Source organism: Polyergus mexicanus, unplaced genomic scaffold, assembly GCF_030449975.1.
Source record: "Polyergus mexicanus isolate NDT 795.1 unplaced genomic scaffold, iyPolMexi1.0 SCAF_11, whole genome shotgun sequence".
Classification (NCBI taxonomy): domain Eukaryota; kingdom Metazoa; phylum Arthropoda; class Insecta; order Hymenoptera; family Formicidae; genus Polyergus; species Polyergus mexicanus.
Window position 1 is genome coordinate 7071049 of NW_027223331.1, and position 21286 is coordinate 7092334.

General features: G+C 33.2%; 1 protein-coding gene across 5 annotated transcripts in view; it reads right to left on the bottom strand.

Annotated features, from left to right (window-relative positions):
• The window catches only part of Mtd (TLD domain-containing protein mustard), a 122437-nt gene that overhangs the window by 88478 nt on the left and 12673 nt on the right, over nucleotides 1-21286 (bottom strand). For 2 of the 5 annotated variants that reach the window (XM_070304115.1, XM_070304116.1), the window contains exons 2-3: nucleotides 9164-9245; nucleotides 8574-8886 (exon numbers count right to left, since the gene is read on the bottom strand). The exons of 2 other annotated variants lie outside the window; for them this stretch is intronic. In XM_070304115.1, coding sequence (XP_070160216.1) covers nucleotides 8574-8719 — 146 coding nt within the window. In that variant the 5' untranslated portion in view covers nucleotides 8720-8886; nucleotides 9164-9245. Of the gene's footprint in view, nucleotides 1-8573; nucleotides 9131-9163; nucleotides 9246-21286 lie in introns of those variants that run through there. One more of the 5 variants, XM_070304117.1, reaches the window with a different exon arrangement.

Genomic DNA, 21286 nt, shown 5'->3' on the forward strand with positions numbered 1-21286 from the left:
TCTTTTGCTCTTCCTTTGCATTAGAGAGGTTTTTGAGCGATAACTTCTTAAGGAAGCATTTTTCGACCCATGTTTATAGAAATTTTTTTGTTCAGACTTAAATTTCCTATAAGATCTCAAAGTCTGGCTGGATTGTTCGGGGCCACTCTGTATATGTATGTCACATTTCTAAAGTGGGACTAAAAATAAAATCGTTTTTACGGAGGCGCGTATTTATATCTATAATAAAAATTTGACAACTTTATTTATTCATAATAAAATATTTACGCTCTTGCATTCCATTACCGTTATTTTATATTCATGTAACTGTAAAAAAGATACATTGATAGAATGTATTTATCATTGTATTGAGATGTGTTATTAAAGTATATATAATTTCTTCTATTTTATAAATCCCATTAAATATATATTTTACGTTATTAATGAAACTTTTAATTACGGTAAATATATTCGCGCGAGAGAATACTGTTATTACATCGGCAAGTAAATTATGTAGTTTTGTTAATAAACCTACACAAACGCATTGCCGAGAAACAATTTTATATGCAAATGCATAGGCACGGCATAATATGCCATTGACCCATTATCTTCCCACGATCAACTGTAGACTCTACAGATTACGTGGTAGACACACGTGCGCGAACACTCTTCCAGCTTCCTCAATTTTCACGCTATTCCAATATAAAAAATTTAGGACATAATCGAAAACGACAGAAGCGTTGCAGATAACACGTGACCAGCATCCATATTCAAGTTACATATATAAGTCTTGAATAAAATATTTGATACACGATGTATCAAAATAGAATTCAGATTATTTTAATAAAAATAAGAAAAAGAAGCAATTAATTTCGCAACGCGCATATTTATTTTTTATTGGATAATTATATTTTAATGAATTAGTTAGTCACACCAACTCCTTTAATTAAGGAGAATCTGAATAGGGTAATATATCACACTACGGGGAACAGTTCGCTATGAAAAACAATGTAATAACTCTACTTTGAGTATTATTATTGTTATTATTATTATATCAATAGTTCGTATTGACATCATCATTTTAATCTTTCCAAGAAAATCAATGAAATTTTATTTTATCTTATCTTTATTTATATTTTAATTAGTCAATTAGTTTCTGTGCCTAATTGTATAATGGAAGAAAGAAAAATGCGTAAAGTTACGCATCATATATTTGTTCACAAAATGAAGCAACGCCCATCGATACGTCAATGGGCCGTTAAAATGGTGTATCTCGTAAAAGTAGTAGAAGCGTCTCTCCTTTTTTACACGCGACCATAAAACAGCCGACGACTATCCGGGATTATCCTTCGGGACATGGACGTTCTATCGTTCTACTTCTGTTCAGGGCAAATGGCGTTCTTTACAATCCCTAGCGAGATTCGGGAACGTTGATCAGAGTACGTATTTGATTGGGACGGGGAAGAGAACCGATAGAAAGACGTCCGCTAAATGCGATCGTCTTTTAATTAGGAATTGAACTGATATAACAAGCTTAATTTTCGACGGCGCAAATAGAATAAAAGAGATTCTCCCATACAAATTCGCGATAAATATATTGATGATGTAAACAACACTCCGATTAATATAAGTGTATAATCAAGTTATACGTTATAAGTTGTTTTTCTCAAAATCGTCGACGTCTTAGGTAAATCTTTTTAAAGAACGGCAAGTTATAATGCAATAATATAATATTTATAATTATATTTATATTTATATAATAATATAATTATATGTATAATATATGTATGTATATTTTTAAATGCACAAATTATTTTATTTTATAATAAAACAATAATTTGCCACACACATTGTTTCCCGCATCGTTCCTTAAATTATAAATAACCATTACATTTCACGCGCGTTTCAATTATGGGTGTGATACGAATTTTTATTCGTGCGAGCTCTCCTTCTCGCGCAAGCCAGATTCCACCCACCATCCTCCCCCCATCCCTCCTCGAATGACTGGGCACCTGATAAAATACGAGGACATTCGCGGCGGGCATTGCTCTCTTAATAATCTTTTCGTGCCGAGACGACAGGCGCCGTAAGAGATGAAGTATCGCGACGAACGTCGCTCCTGTGTGACAAGAGGAAGGTCGACGCCGCGTGGAAGGCCGAGATGTTTCGAAAGTTAATAATAACAAAGCACACCGAGAGCAGAGCAAGTACGTCCAGTCTTTGAATCCTTGAATCTTACACTGATCGGCCAAATCGACCTTCTTCTGGATCTCTAAGGACCGGTCTCCTGTTCTATCGCGAAATTTTTGATCGTCACGAATAATAATGGTTTATATATAATTAAATAATGAATAATAAATTGTTAACCTTCTCTCTCTCTCTCTCTCTCTCTCTCTCTCTCTTCCTCTTGATAAATAAATAATCTAGTTTTATTATCTGTAAGAATTCTGTAGAAGCAAAGTAAATCTCTTAAAATACCAATAATTATGCAACGCTCATAATGATATGTAAACACTTATCATTAGCGCTTTATAATATTCTTTACAATTAATTAACCATGTTATATTAATTATTAAGATATATTAATAATTTTAAAGAAACTTTTCTAAGCGAGATCTATTGATTGATTCAATAACTCGAAAAGTTTCGTTTCTATAATGCTGAGATATTAATTAATTATTATATGTCATGAGATATACATATTAACCGTTATTATAATTTGTTAGAAATTAATTAGTTTTTATTTATAATCAATTATATATAAATTATAATTATTAATGATTAATTATAACGATTAATAATTTTATAATACATAATGATCAATATCTCGGTATTATAGAAAAAAAAAAAGGCTCGAGTCACCACACCAAGCAATACGAGATCTCACTCCGAAAAGTTTTTACTCGAAAATGATTTCGGAATAGCTCTTACTTTATCTTATTTCTTGCGGTTTTCGTCGCACGATCCAAGGGAGTTGGCGCAACGCTAGAATTGTTTCGCGAATCGGCGCGACATAAAGCTACGCAACGCGGGATGCAATGCAATAAACTAGTTTAATATGTCCAATTAATGTAATCATGCCCGCTCATTATTTGTCCTGTACGAGCGCCGCTTTACGTAATACGGAACGGTATTACTAACCACGCTATCCGTGACATGTAAACACTTGAAGATTAATTATCGAGAATATCCGTATATCGCGAAATAAAAAAAAATAAAAATATCAACAATTTCATAATTATGTGTATAATAATTATATTTTAATTTCAGTGAATTTTCTATCTCTTAATATAATCATGTTATTATCATCACTTTCAGAAATAATATAATTTGCTCTCGACACAAATTAAATACTTTTCAAGAGAGAAGAAATATTTGAATCATTTTGTAGATCATCAATATAATCTCTCCCTTAGGTTAAAGATATCAATTATCTAATCTTGTGTAATTTAGTAAATATCCGAAATAAGAATATAAAACTCGAGAAAAATGTCTAGAATAAATGTAAAGAAACGTGAATAAAAAATTTGCGTACTTTTTACGCGATTCGAACTTCTGTATATTTCGACATTCTCGATTCTCTTTCAAGTTTCCGCCGATTTACGTTGAATTACGATATATATGCTCTTTGGGTCTGTATATATCACGATAACGTAGGTCGCTATTAGAATTAAGGGGACTTGAGCAAAGCCAGGCGTAAATTCGTAAATGGACGTAAATACAACTGCGTGCACACAGTGATGCTTCACAAACGCGACTGCCTCGTGCAATCTGCATATCTAAGTACACGCGGCGAGTGCTTGTAAACCTACTTGACCCATTTACCCGATGACCTCGTCGCAGACGAGGAAATCCCTGAAGAGAATAATATCTACCTAATGGCGCGGCCGATCTTGTTCCTCTCCGAGTCAAGAACTCCAGCCGATTATCCCGCCTTTTTCTCCCACATTTTAAGAAACAATGCTACAGATTCACGGCGAACGAGACAATGCGCTTCAGAATTATGTATTATACATGTATTCTATATTTCGCCAACGCGACGTCACTTGAATTATAAAGCAAAAAAGTTTACACAGTAAAGGTTACATAAAAAATTTATAACGAAAAGTCTATAATTTTACGCGTAATAATAACGCGAAAGTTTCCCTCGATAGATCTAGAAAAATAATTTTTTTAAACAAAAAAAAAAAAAATTTAAAAGGAGATATAATAAGTATAAGAAAATTAGTAAGTTTAATAAAAATATAAAGACAAAAAAATCGGGATTTGAATGTTCATATAAAACATATTATTTTCAAATTAAAATGTGTCATTAGAAATTATATCGTATTGTATGAATATAGATGTACATAAGTTTCCATCTAAAGTCGACCTCAAAGTTTGTCAGCGCCGGAACTTATAAAATTAAGTGCAAATTCGCGTAGACTTTAAAGTCACTTGCGAGATATCCTCGACATTTCTTATATTCGAGCCTCTTAATACCGTTGGGGATAGATAAATTCTTGATAAATCTGTTAGAAATAAGGGAAGTAGGATACGGCGATGTCATATCTTTCTTACTGTCCCTTAGTAAATCGGTCAGGCAAATCGATTTCACGTGTCCGAGGAACGTTCTAGCTTAGGGATACGTTCGAGCAGGAAGTATGAAACGAACGCGCATCCGATAATTTAATCAAGAAACTTCTGCCAGCAGCGAACTATGCATTTCTTACAAAAAAGCACCACGTCCCGAAGAAACGTGCTTGGAAGAAATTTTCACGGAGATCTTGGACACGTATCTGTACTATAATTCCGTAGATATGCACCGGGAGCAAATGTCTTAGATTTGATACAAGTAAGATTACGATAAAGATTTTTCTATCAAAAATCTGCGATTCGACATGTGTTTACGGACGCTTAGTTACAAACTGTTTCTATAAAAAAAATATTTCTTGTCTTCTAATTCAATTTTTTTGCTAGAAAAAAAAAATAATAATTGGTCACCTTACAGAATTTTATAAAAAAAAGTATTATAGATAACGCATCATAAGATTATTCACTTTTAAATATTAATAACATGATAAATAATGCTAATAAAGCGCGAGGTGTGCAATCTATCATATGCTAATGCGTTATTCATGTTACCGTTAAAAAATTAACATGTATTAAATTTTTATTAAATCGATTACGATTTATTAAAGAAAGAAAATAATCAATCGGTAAAAAAAAAAAGGGGCAAAGAGGGAGATGAAACATATTGAAATAGATACCATTCCGTTCCATTTGTTTCTTAATATCGTCATTTCATAGGAAGAATTTTAGGAGTAATGCCACAAGAAGATACAATAGCGACATTATTTCCAGATCGGTCGTCCGAATGTTTTCGCGAAGGTGAGGATCTCGGGAATGTGATCTAAATTTGCGGTCATCTTGTATGCATCATCGTGTATATTGTGGAGAATATGTGCGCCGATATGTATCCACGGTATGTAACGTACGTATGTATACATACGTATCCGATAGCAGACGGCAACTACTCGATAGCATAGATGCACATCCCGGTCGCCGTTGCTATGCATACATTCGAGTGCATAAAGGGCGGCGGCGGCGGCTGCTCCTTTGTTTTCCCTCGATATAAGAGAGGGTCTACCGGAACAATCGATATGTTCGTTATCGATTCGAACTCGAGATTGTTCGTAACCTTGATCGCCATCGCGGTAAACTTTTCCTCGCGAGTTGAATAAGAGCAAAAAGTCGTTTTTCTCTATTTTGATTACGTGAGAAAATATTTTTAATTCTTTTATATAGTAAAACGATTGCGTGTAAAGTCTGTCCATTTTCTTAAAATTACAACAAAATGATAAATAAATAAAAGCAATCTCTGTTCTTTTCTGCAGTCAAATCTTTGTGAATCACTGTAATCTTTGACATGTTCCATGTGGTAATCCTGCAAAGTGCTCGATGCGTACAATAAAAGTTTATTGCACGCATTAGTAAAGTAAATAGAATCGCAACTTTACTAAAGTAAAGAAACTTTTTCTCTCGACGATTTCGTATCTTATAAGAGGTACACGCGAACGATTTATATATAAAACGCACATCCGTTCGAAATAAAAATAATGCAAATCCATATAACTTGGCCGTTTTTACAGATATCAAATTTATGTATATAAAGTGAAGTTTTTGCAAAAATTATGAACTATTTCTTCTTCTAAATGGCTTATAGGAATACGCGATACATATTGTCAGTGGCAAATTAAGATACTTAAATATATCGAGAGCAAACTTCAAGTCGTGAAATTTAAAATCGCGATCTCAAGAGAAAGCTTTAATAAATAGTTATTTTTCTAAAATCTTTTTCGTTTGTTAAAAAAAAAAAATCTTCAATCGAGAAAGATTGATTAAAATAAAACCTATAGAAACAAAGAACTAAGTTTCTAGATTTAGAGATTTCAAACATGCGATAATTCATTTCTGGCATATGTGTATACGTCAAAAAGTGAAATTGGGCCATCGGATAATTATTCTGCGCTAAGACATGCGTCGAATTATTTCACCTGTACATTTACCGAATGTCTCCATTCATACGGGCGATAAGTGCGTCACATCGACATCAATCGTCTATTCAAAGCGACTATTTTGTTGATCGAAATTAGGATACGGATATGACGCCTCGGTCGTTTGTTCCCCGAATCTATCGTATCCATGAGACGATTCGGAAATCCATAATGTATCGTATTATAAACGGTCGTTAGATCACGGCTTATTACGTAATAAAATACGCCAACATTTCATTTCAATGAGTATAATATATTTGCAAAAGAAAAAAAAGATCATGCAATATTTTATTATATTTTTAAATAGATAGATTAAATAAATAGATAGCATGAGGCTATCTTTACGAAAAACAGCAATTAATGACAAATGTAATATTGCAAAATTAATATTTATAATATTATGTAATGCTTAAAAGAGAAAAAAAGAAGATACCGTAACTTGAAGCAAGATAAAACTACACACACAATATTCGACAACAATAATGATGAAAATAAAGAAGACACGGGCTACATCATGGATTAGCAGGCTAATTAATTCTTATAATCAACGTCTAAGAACAGAGCGAATTAATATAAAAGTCAGATACCCGATCAATTTATCCGCGTGGAATTTTGAAGTGGAAAAATAAATCCGACGCTCTACAAAGTCTACAAGGTGGAAATGCGCTGTCGGAGACAGCGAAAATGAAAGAAAAAAAGCGTACGGGTCCCGGTGATAAAGCAAATAAATGCGAGTCTGGAACTCGAACGCTGGATAATTTATGGTGTCAGAACGCGAAACTGGCCCAAATCCGGCGATTTACAGTGAGGGGTCAGGGTCGTGCGGAGGAACGAGTTCGCCGGCCGCTATATGGGTGACGGCTATTTAATAACTTTCCCTCTCATTTTGTATGGTGAAAAAAAAAAACAGATCGCGAGGAAGATTGAATAACGAGCCCGCGAGCCGCGCGCGCACGCGCGCGTCGAATATGATTATACGGGCCCGGAAGATAAATCATTATTTTGAAATTATCACGTCGCCACAATATTTATGCAATAAAAGTAAGACTTGAAAAATCCCTGAGGAATAATTGTAATATAAATTTTCGAGTTTATATACGAGAGATCTACTTTTATTTCCGCATCGTCCTTAACGAGCGCGCGTATTTTTTTCTGAAATAATATTTTCATTGTTTCTGTCATTTAAGCCGTTTTAATGTGAAATATCCTGATTTATTAGATATCGTCGTCTCTTCTCTAACAATAAGAGTGCTGATGTAAATAAAAAGTGAATGAGATAATCGGAGTATCTACGACTGCCATCTGCTGAGCATACTTTATACTATACAATGTGCGGTTTATCCCGTCTTATGTGGTAACGGCGATTTTACACCGTTCATTTATTAAAATGATCGATAATTCTTACTTTTTAATATAAATACGCCATACACTGAATCGGATACGATAGTCTGTCTTGAAAATGTATCAATGAAAATTCTTGGATAAAAATTGTACGCCGCAAATTGAGCTTATAAAACTTTCTACGGTATTATAATTGTGCTTCTTTTTTCGATGCGACAATCAATATTTTCTGCAAATAATACAACATTGCATTGCGAGAATTATATATTAAATATCACATACTTTGTAAAATGCTCTTATCGAATGCGAAATATAATCTACTAATTTATTCGAATAGAAGAAACAAACAAGTTTCAATCAAGCTGCTATTCAACGTGATATATTACGATGAAATTGTGATTCAAATAACATCTATTAATTCTCCTGTAGAATAACTTCATTGTTCTCTCTCTCTCTCTCTTTCTCTCTGCCATCAAAGAATAAAAGAAATATATAAATCATACACTTCTTTTATCTAACGTTTAACGTTATAATTCTTGTAATTTTATGTAGCGATGCCAGTTTTTTTAATAGTGTAATGCGATCGGTAGTATCTTTTTATTAACATTCTAGGTCCGTTACAAGTGACAGGCAAAATACAATACGAGGGATGCAAAAATAAACCCAAATCCCCGGCGATCCGCAAATTTCATAAATCACGCCGGTGAAAATACTCACTGCCAAGCGAATCCGCCAGTGATGCCTTCCCGCAACCGATCCTTGAGACTCCGTTGTCTGGAAGGGACGGTCGGCTCTTCCGGTTTGATGGGCGGGGTACTGCCACCGCCGCCGGCACCACTTCCACCACCGGAGAATAACGCCATTCTATCCTGATAACCGTTGATTCTCGAATCTAAATGACACCCGCGACGGACACTCGCGATCTTCTTGACCTCCCTACGTTGATAATTTCATCATATCGCGCATCGAACGATCATGATCGAAGACACTGTCCCGATCAATCGTCAAGTTTATTCAAGACCCGTTCTCTCTATATTCAGAGATTCAAGTGTTTGATACTTGGGTTCAATCACGTCGGGGAAATCGGTTTTCCGATTTTCACGAATAGCGAATTGTCGCGCGCGCACCAGAAGAATCATACGCGAGCATCAATCGATCCGTGACGATCGACGGATCGATCGAATCTCACTGATCTCGCCGACGACGATGACAAGTGTATCGGCGGCACAGACAGGCACGAGCGAGCGCGAACTAATCGCGGCCAAGACGGCATCCGATGATGACCGTTGGCAAACGACGTCACTCACCTCTCTCACGTTTCCCTCCGCCGCGTCGCCGGTGCCTCTGACATCGTGCCAATTGCCGCGAACCCCACGGCACACCACGAGTCTACGAGGAGGGACCAAATTCGCTTAACTACTTAATCAGAGTAAGCCAGATAGCGGAATCGTTTCATATCGTCCCATACAAGGACGAGCACGAGTCTCGTTTTAATTCAACTAGTAAAATTGTCGAAGAAAACCACAAACCGTTATTATTCCTTTGACAATGAAATATTTTGACATTTCGCGTAAATAATAATAAACGTTTAGCGATAAGAAATTATCTCAAATGGATATGTACGAAAAAATTTTTTACGTATTAATTATATTAAAATTAGCGTCTCTTCAAGTATTATATAATAATATTCTTGATTTAAAGCTTTTTTCCTCGGTAGTATATTTTATAGATCTATTTATATATTTTAATCTATTATCATCAATGATAATTTTGGAGCATTATTTCTTTAATTAAATATATCTTACTTAATAAATTATAGTATAATTAGAAAATAAGAAATTTGTTGATGCATATTTTAAACCAGATGAGATTTTCTCTTTTATAAAAAATTTCATAAAAGGCTTAAGATTATAATCTCTCTCTCTCTCTCTCTCTCTTTCTCTCGCAAAATTTATTCTCTTACTCGCATAAAATAAAAAAACTATTTTACGTTGAAAAAGTATTCGCATCCCTCTCCCTCTCTTTCTTCCGTTTTTCGCTCCAACAATTGAGAAGAAAATTGCTGAATAGAATTTATTAAGCAATCCTTTTTATTCCATCGTGATGCAATATGTTTATTCTATAGCATTGATGGTTATTATAACGTTTAAAAATAAAAAATCGGAAGCAATCGCGAGAAGGACGCATATGTACGATACACATGAATTGGGGGTCTGTATAAAAAAATAATAGCGCGAGATGTTACAGCGATATTGAAAATACCGGCGTCGTATAATACTCGCATATCACCATGTATTCTAATCTTTGCGCTATCTCGCGTCGTCGACGCCACGCAAAAACTGCGCACTCACCAAAATATTAAACGTGTGTCGAAAAATGCATTAATCATCACGGTCAGAAATCCATAGGTACGGTTACAAAACACATTGTTTCTCGAAACATTGCATTCACTGAACAATCCGACGTTTTAAAAAAAAAAGGAGCGCTGTTTCATAAGTATTTTTAAATAGTTTTCAGATATGTATTCGCAAATTCCAAGAAAGCTAATCGTTTTTACAAATATGATTCACCATATGGTTGTTAAAACGCATATATTCGTTTTTTATTATCGATATCGTCGATTCTTCGTAAGAATATACAAGCGTTCGAAGAATTGGAGAAAAAAAAAACGATGGCCAAGGAGTAATGCATAAAAGAAGTGTCGAGACAGAGAAGAAGAGACAGAAGAAAAGGGAGAACCTGTCAAGGGTAATTGATCGCTGAAGATGGATCGAACACCCTTGTGTAAACGAAGCTACATCGCGAACATTCGCGATGATCAATCAACCGATCCTATCGATGAATAGCTTTACACTCGCGGGATAACATAACGATCTACAGATGTTCTTACAACTACGATATGAGGCTTTTTCAAGGCGAGAGTGAATTGAGTTTACGATTGAATCGATAATCTGTGTATTATGTAATACAATGCGTTCTTTAAATATGAAGTTCCTTATGAATTATATAAAGTTATCTTGTGTGGATTGTTTTAATTAAACGTATCAATTATAGATTTCTCTCTTGCTTTGGGCATTTCATATGAAGAGCGGGATAATTTTCGATGCATCGACATATACACGACCATCTCGATTCTAAAGGCACGGTGATAAAATCGAGCATAACGACTTCGCTTAAACTTTATTACGTCGAGCTGCGCACATAGTCAAGGCCGCGACAATGATAACGGTTGATCTTAATTATATGGAAATCAAGCGGAGTCTTATTATCGTTGATGTACAACAATTCTCACTGGACCAATTTCGTTCTGGACCAATATTATTTTATTGTCAAATTCGAATCATTATTCAACAAGAATAATGACTTGAATTTGACAATAAAATAATATTTGATTCATTCAAATATTAAAAATGTGCTTATTAAAATAATTTTAAATATCTGATCTTAAAATTTAAAAACACATGTTTATCAGAGGAATTGTTACAATCATGTTATTAGTTCAATGACATCATGTTTTAACAATAATTCCGTTGTTAGTTCTGAGAGAGAGAGGAAATATGTAATATAAAATTTAAAAAATTATTTGTTTAGAGATACTTATGATACCCATAATTTAAAATTTGGATTGCACTTTGCGCAATTTAAGATACCTATATGTATGTATATAACATACTACGTAAAAAAAAAAATTAGAACCCAAGAGTTAATGATTAAAATGTCTAGGGCATTTTGAAAACGTTAATTTCGTGACGCGCTGCTAATTTCTAAAGAAAGTTTATTAAGAATGCTCGATGAATTATAAAATGAAAAGTTTCAAGGTAACTATCTGCTTTCAGAATCATCGTACGTTTGTCTACCCTATTCCAGGGTATCTATTGTACGTCAGCGTTTCGAGAGCCGCTTCAATGGCCTTGTAATATATACAAAGGGCGACCTATAAAATCCGCCGACGTTACAGCGAATACTCGACTCTACAGGGAGTTAAATGTGGCTACAAATTTTCCGGCGCGGAAATTCCCGTCGTTGCCGATACCACGACAACGACAAGCCTATTGTATCTCGCTCAGGGGGCGTTATCAAGGTTAAGGTCACGATCAAGGTCATGTCGGTTAATCCCGGTTCTCGTTCCTCGTGGAGAACACACCGGCCTACGCCTCTCCATGTCGAAAGCCTCCCAGTATTGATCTCCCTTCGCCCACCAAAGTCGACCAATCCCAGCTGGCATTGCATGGTAACCAACACGGTCCGCCACGTTTTCCGAAGAACCAACAACCGTCCCTCATGTCCCTACTACTATCTGAACATCCGAAAAATTCCGCGATAACCGATACTAAGGCCGCGCTTTTCTCCTCATGCGTATTCCCGGGCGTCGTCGACTTTCGCTAAAATCGCGTAGCGATCACCGTTAAAAAGATTTTCAATTTACGTTCGGTACACATATATGTACAAATATTGTTTGTTCAATTATTTATTACTTTTTACAACTGTTATTTAATTTTTTATTTAGTAATTTAATTAGTAATTTAATTAGAGCTAAAAAATTATTATGTATAATATATGTATTATGTATAATATACAAATATATTCTACAATAATTAGGTACAATATTATTATTAGTTGTAGAAAAGATAGAAATACTCGAAAAAGTAAAAATTATGTAAAAATCTTAATATGATGACGTTAGTAGAGTTTGAATAAAGATAATTGAAATATGCATAAAGTCCGAAATATAAATACGATAAATTAATTATTTGATTAATTTAAAAGATAAGCAGATTTTAAAATTCTAGCTTTTTTAATGATCAAAACAGCGTAAAAATATTCAAACCCGCAGTATCATCTTTTATACAAGTGATGATATATAAAAAGATGCGCGTGTAAAGTTTCGTATTAGGCGAAACAACGAGACAAAGCGTGACCTTGACGGCATCTGGAACACCGAAAGCGGGTCATTCTCACGCACCCTCTTCAAGCTCCCAACACTTACGATTGGCCCATCAAGATCTTCTAGACATTGTGCGATTGTTTCTGAAAGTAGGCCATACTCGGTCTACTGCAATCGTAAGAACACCGCGCGTCGCAGTTTCGTGTGCAGCTGTTGAGGATGCTCGCACCCTCTGATAGCAAGATTTTATTGAACCAAAATTTTGTAATATTTATTAATCGGTTGCATATTAAAAACAATAATAATTGTCAACAATTTTGAGCATGATTTGTATTTTTTGTCAACATAAAATTTTTCATTTAATCGCTACTTAAATGAAGATCAATAAAAGATTTTCGGCTTAAATAATTTTTTACGCTGATTTATGCGGACATATAATGCGACAAACGAATATTACGCGAAAACATCTATTTCGCACAATATCCGATACGCAATGAATAACCGTTTCGTGTCGGTAATAACGCTATGAGAAGTATAAAATCAAAGTCTAATTCGTAACAAATAATTTGCTCATTTTACTGATAATATCAAAAAATATTTTTTTATAAGTTAAGATCACTTAAACTCCATTTCCGCGCAATATCTACTATTATATAAATAATATTTAAATAAATATTTCTCTCTCTCTCTCTCTCTCTCTCTCTCTCTCTCTCTCTCTCTCTCTCTCTCTGTCTTTACGTATAAGTGTATATTATATACAAAAAAGAAAATAAAAATGTACGCATCGTAAATTTGATAAATATGAATACACATACACTAAGCTCTCTGTACACTATAAAAAACCACCATAGTTCCATTTCAATTGTATAATTATGTATATATTCACACAATTGAAAAAGATAAATGGAAATATCATGCAATATGCATGTTGCATTATATTAAAATATGTAGTGCATATTGAAAACTTCACAAATGCATGTATGAAGTTGTAAACTTCTACTGCTGAGAATAAAAAAAAAAAAAAAAAAAAAAAAACGATATCTATCCCTTCATTCCATTAAACAACATTTTTACTATTGTTCAACTTTTTTTGCTGTTGCAATTTTATATGATTTTATGCAATTTTCTCTTTGTTTTAAAGTCACATCTATGTATCCTATCGTATATGGCACATCAAAGCGCAACAGAATTGAGTAGACTTTGCGCTACGTCAGTACAGATAAGAACTTTTCGTAGTTATCATGTAACAGTATTCTAGTGGCCTATCTCGTGTCTCGGTTTCGTATCAAGCCCACAAGTATTCTATCCTGCGAGTAAATCACACGCAAAGCTATCCTTGGGGAAGAAAAAAAAAATGCCTACGCGCGTATACAAACCCGTCTCATAATTCAGTGACGAATTAAGTTTCTAAAAGTACTAGGCGCGATTTATTCTCTGAGATGGTAAAAATAAAAAAATTTTTAATTTAAGTTCCGAAAAAGAGTATTTAGTATTATTTTTTATTATATTAATAAAATATTTATAAAAAATAGGAATAAAATTTTAAAATAATTTATTGATTAAAAAGCGTGTTAAAAAAAGAGTGTTAAATATCTGATTAAAAATAACGTTTCAATAATGACATAATTGCAAAAAAGACATATATATATATTTAAACATATATATTTTTCTGCAAATAGATTTGATTAACATTTTAAGCTTTTTCTCTCTATGATTCTCTCTCGTTACAAAAATTTAAAAAAGAAATAGAGAAAACTAAATTTTTTAAGCATCGACCAATTTTAGATAAGAAGCAGCGCCTATGTACTACGATTCACTATTGAGCAAAGTATAACGATATGATCGCAAAATATATACAGATTACGTCGACAATTTTTGGCACACAACGTATTCGTATAAAAACCCATAAAGAAATACAGCTGGCCAATACAGTTCACCGAAGCTTTCGTGTCAAAATCGAAATGCTAGTTGCCTCGCATTGAAGGCCGATATGTGAAGCGAATTCCTCAAGATTTTTCAAACATTTCTCAACGCCTAGTTTCATATCTTTTTCAATTATACTTCCGTATATATCATAGTAATATATATCAATAATCTAACAGTATACATAATAATAATAATAAATATTATTATATATATGTAATATTTAGAAAGAGAAAGAGATAGAAGTGAAATCGGATGCTTTTATCGCAAGGATAAACTTCTCGTGAAATATAGGATTCGTGAAATATAGGAAAAAAATAGATTACAGAAATATATACATATAGGATTAAATAATTCGATCGTTGGCATCCCTATCATGCACAACTGCCTATCATCCTATCTCGTGCCTACATAACACAAACGTATCGCGAATATACGGGCGCAGTGCAATGTTTCATAGCACGTAGCACATATTGGATTACAATGAATCCTCTTACGACGTGGTGAAAAGCTCTCAAGGTTGCATCATGACCTTTGCCATTATCAACAAAGAATTCCGAAAAGATAAGCCCTCTCTATGCAACTCGGTTGCGAGAAATCCTCGAAACTTTGGCACCTTCCTTCGCGTTTCTCACTTTATTCCAACTCGGTGCACTGCGAATATATATTCCAAAATGTTGCATAGACGAGTTTACTTACGACCGTTAATATAACAACTCATGTACAAGCACAAATATCAATGCAAACGATAAGTATTGTTCATATTATATTATAGTGCAATTTATATTATTATTATTATATATTTATCACTTATCATAATTTTTCTTAGTATATTATTATTAAATTATTATTATATTAATTATGCGCTTCGCATACTAAGTCTTTTTATCTGTATCATCAGTTATCAATCATAGTTTGAATAATATACGAATGAAAGGTCAATTTACAATACATTCATCAATGCCACGCTAATTTGAAAGTATTTGTTTTTATCGGTCGCGACTAAAATTTTAAGTATATTTCCTTTTTATCTCTGACGTGTCGGATTCGTCGGATTCGTCGCATTATTCGCGGGAAAAAAATAATAAGTGAAACAGCATAGTCGATTTTACGCGATGCGCGAGTCGACTTGTAACGAAATATGCAACGAACGTTCCTACAGCTGCATCTGCTTGCAGGCGGACAAGGTTTATATGTAAATGCCCCTCGTTATTATACGAGATGTCGCGACAATATAAAAATGTGACGCAGCTGCGTCCGTAAAATCTTTCGTATCCATGCTAGACGCATCGGTAAACAAAAAAAAAAAAAAAAGTCACTGTTACACTAACATTTACAGAAATATATTTGCATGTTGTCGAGCCAAATGTAAAAAATCCATGTGCGTTATACATATTTTAAACTTTTTTTTTCACACACAGAAGATGTGTTTCAAAAATGAAAATTTAATATTTATTTTTTATATTAAATAAATTTAATATAAAAAATTGATTCTAATAAATAGCGGAAATTAATCTTTCAAACAGAAAATTTTCGAGATCGTTATTACGAATGAGAAGTTGTATTATCGGCAATATCCCAAAGATCTTTTTTCTCGTTAATTTTGAAATAAGTTCTGCCATATTATTACTATATTTAGTTAGTAGAAATCTTAGTAGAAATTTGGCTTTTTCTCTTTCTCCATAATATAGTATAGATTTAGTAATATTCAATAATATTGCTGTATTGTATAATATCATAAAATTTTTCACATACAATATTCGGAGAGTTAATAACGAAAGGCAAATTGTAAATTTAATGGCGATGTAAACTATTACAAGAATTTGCGTTTCTATCCTGACATTGTATATAAAATTTAATGCTCATGAAAAAAAGAACGTTATATTTTTACTCTTATTCTGACCGTCACACGCTTGACAACTCATTTTTCATCGACCAAATTTACATACATTAATCGCTGCGATGCAACGCGCCGCAATATCGATTCTTTTGTCTGCGGTCGATAAGAAAAAAAAGAGACAGTGAATGCGGACAAAGTGGGACGCGTTAATGAATTTCCTTATCAAATCAGAACAGCATCGTGCCCCGAGTCGCTATTATTATCTCTCCCATCGATCAATACGATGTATAGCTGTAGTGTGCACAAGGACTTTACAAATAACATCAAAACAGCTCTGCGTGAAAGTCTCATTCATTTATATCAATGCTCGTTTCGATAAAAAAAAATAAATAAATAAATAAATAAAAATATCCAAAAAAGATAGAGAAGATACCCATTTCGTTCGCGTTTTAATTGGTATCGAAAGGGGGAAAACAACGAGATGGAGTCCCGTATATTTCCACCACGCATCTCGCGCTAAACATGACTGTCAGTTTCTCGTTTTCTCTCTGACATCACATATGCATTTTTCACAATAGATAAATCTTAGAGCAATGTATATTCGATATGTAAAAGTTCGCAAATTCAAAAAATTATTATTTGTCTGAAAAATAATGTTTTACAAAGCGCTGCTTTGAGACTTTGCAGTATCTATTTTTTCATGCTACTCGTATTTGACGACAGATTTATCCTTAGACAATTCATATTAAGCGTTAATTATCTTTGCGCAGTGTATAAATTAAATTTCTCGAGATCATTATTTTCTTCTATTTTAAATTCTATTAACATTCAATATATATAAAATCGTCGGCACTCAGATTAAAAATAAAATACTTAAAACAACGCGTTATACAATCATAGAAATAAAAATTCAGACGTTGTACATTATTAAAAATAAATTCTACGTTCGTGTGTTATTTCCAACAGAGTCGCGAGCAGTATCTCACTTAGAAACATCTGGACGGATTAATCGCCTGGATAGGGCGGCTTCATTAATCGCGATAATTTCGCAAACGACCGCGCCTACGCCAATTTCCACAGCCGGTGTATTTCTCATCCGGTGGAGAATCCCATTAATTAGAAGACATACGATATAGACCACGAGACAAATCGAACGACATAATATGTACAAGAATTATAGAACTATCAATTAAAAATTTAGATCAATCTTGATGCCACTATTTACAACTCTGCCCTTGTATAAATTTAACATTTCGTTATAAATCAATCGTAAAAATAAAAAAATTAAAATCTTCAATGCTTTCTGCCATTAAGTATTTCAAATGTATCTCATTTCATGCACCAGTTCTTTTCGCTTTTTCGCGCGATATTATGCAATGCTATCAGCTGGATAATATCTTTGATAACGTCAATCTTTTTTTTTTTTCCAAAGAAATTTCGATAGCTGAACATCGAAATAAACGCGTTAAGCTCCTTTTGAATATCACTCGAGATTATCTCGACATTATATCTCGATTTAATGAATTTAATTAGTTGGATCTGGATGGCTCTCGTTATCGACATATACAAGGATGCAAAGCGACACGAGCAAAGACCGCAACGAGAAAAATGATTTGCTGCTAGTAATGGAATATTTTGTAACTTAATAACTTACGCGCAGAAAGAAAATATGTTTTATTTCATCGGTGCAAAAATCAAGGTCAGAACAACATACGTATTAAAACTTATTTAACATATAATATTATTTGTATATTTTATATATATATATATATATATATATATATATATATATATATATATATATGCCTTAGAATCTCGCGAGCTTCCACTTGGTGCACACTTAGCCCTTGACAGTCGAAAACTATTAACGAGAATCACGTATACCATCTGCGTTGCGTAAAAGCAGTTTAACTCGCCTTCCAATTAACGTTGAATTCGTCATTTCGCTTTCTCGAAATTGCGACGTTAATTCGGAACAAATCTGTTTCTAGGTGGATTAGAATAGGAAATTGCAATGCGCAGTTTTAATAGGGCGAATGTAACCTTTAAGCATATCTAAGCATGTATGAAATTAAATTAGACGAAACAAATTAGATTCTAAATTATATATATATACATATTAAAATTATTGTAATAAAGTATTAATTTCTTCGATATAGCGTATTGCAGAATCAATTTCCTAAACAAAACAAATTTAGAAATTATATAATAAAAATAACGACCCATTTTTAATTATAATATTAATTCTCGTTGTTAAAATATATATGAGAAAGAAACTCAGAAAATATTTTTTCTGTGCTTAAAGAATACGATATCATCGCGCGAAAAGGAAAGTGAAAGCACACGTCTTAAATTGACGCCACGCGATACGATGTGACGCACTATTTTGATTCGACGTTAAACGCAAAGCGTTTGAGTGATCCCCGACGAGGGTGAAGATTATTATCCTTCGTTGGCAGGATTCCAACAACCGAGTGCATTCGAGAAGAGTACTTTCCCAACATACTTAACCCTCGGTAGATTGAAGAACGATAAAGCTCATCCTTTCCCTTCAACGCTCGTCACAACAATGCGCGCCTCAATGAATCTTGTTATTCAATCTTGGATAGATCGACTCGGTTCTTTATCTCTGCACCGTGACCGCTCATAATAAAATCTTTCCACTACTACGTCATATCTTGTCGTTAACTTATTCAACGAGAGAACGAGAGAAAGAGAGAGAAAGAGAAAAAAAGAAAGAGAATAGATTAAGAAAGAAAACCAAGTCCAAGATTGTCGGGATAAATCTCCACAAATATCGTAAATACAGATAATACTTTACACCAAGGTAAACACATTGGATGCAATGTACTGACTTTGCTTACTTTTATTTTTATTTGCGAATCTTTCAAAAGTATATAGCTGAGACTTATGCTTTTGAGAGATCCACACATCGAATAAATAAGGGTAGAGAGACAATTCATATAATACTATCAATGTCTCATCAATATCTAGCATGTTTGCAATATAGACTTTTATTTAATTCTATTAATAAAAATAATTTCATTAGTTTAATTGTAAATTAAAAAGTTAATTTACTCGATCAAAAAAAAAAAAAAAAAATGAATAAACTGTGGATTCTCAAAATTATATTTATTATTCTTCTTCTTCTAATTTTTATTCTCGCGATAAAAATAAAGCTTTAGTTTATCTTCTTTAGTAAAGTATCTTTATGTGCTCATAAAAATATTTTTATCAAGATATATGATAATCGTATCGCAAAAATACTTATATATTTCGTGAAACTCTTTTTCCAAACAACATTATTGAAAAGAAGAAAAGATATCTATAAATTTATATATTAAAGCTAGAGAAAAAGTGTTTTGGTAATTTTTTAATTTTTAGCGAGCATATATTAATACATTACACGCAGAAAAAAATTAATCAACTGATTAATTAAATTAAATTATTAATAAATACATAAATTGATAATTGCAAAAATATTTGCCTCATTTTTAATTTAAAGTAATATGCTTACGTCTTTCTTTTGGCATGAAATAAGATAATATATATACGTATAATATGTAGTCGAATAACTACAAAATGAAATGGCTCGAAAGGATTAACGATCTCCGGTTTCGCGATTACAATCGCAGAGCATTTGCAGGCCTAGCTCGCTCACCACGAAATTTCTCACTAGCGACGTGTATTTTTTCAAGTATTTTACCGATGAGGCTTAAAAGTCAATGAACAAAAGTCTACGCGCGCTCGCGCGCGTGAGTGATTATCGTCGCCGTAATTGCCCGTCGTGTCGGCGTGGAAATCGTTTTTATCGGTCCCGCCATCGCCCACGCACGCGTGTTAACAGCTTGTTAACGCCTATTTAATCAAGAAATACTTCGTTTCTCAACAAAAGCCGTGTTTAAACCGATCCTTTTCAGATTTATTCGCGGGCGCGTCAATGATAACCGCATCAATGGTATATGTTAATAACGTATCAATTCTCTAATATCATTCTTTACATGCAAATACGTCCCTTCGCCTTTAACATTTCAACGGGCACTCCCGATATGTAGTTCTTGAGATATTATTAAATATTTTATTTTCCTCTAATATATATGATTAATACGTAGATGATATTTAATCTAAATTACTAAAGAAATCTGTTTTTATTTCAATTTTATCGAATAATCAGCATGAAATAAAAAATGTGCTAATATAATAATATTTTGTCTACTATTATATGCGCTACGCTATTAACCAACAGAAAATTGCAATCGTAAATGCGAGAATGTGAATTTTAATGACAAAACTCTTTAGCCAATTTAAATTTTCAATTAAAATATCAAAGCTCCGAAATTCTCGCAAAATATTCGCTGGTCACGAGAAAATGCAAATCTGTAATGTAAAGATTTACTCGCTTCATGGGTAAAATAAATAAATCTCATGTTTGCACCGAAAAAGATAATATGAATAATTCCGCTATCTAAATCCGTAAAAACAACGAAACGAAATTATATTTATAGATAATAATATTCTCGATATTTAAATTTATATATTATATATATATTTAATATTCTATTCGATATTTAATATTCTCGATAACATCACGATTTCTTCATGTTTAAATCATCTATTATAGATATTTCCAAGTTGTAGAAAACCATATGCATTCAGCGTAATTCATGCTTTTGTGCATATTCTCTTTTATTTAACTTTCAATAAGGTTACGTGCATAAAATGGCAAATTTCTGTTTCTTTCGAAATTATAACATTGAAAATTAAGCTTTAATTAATATACGG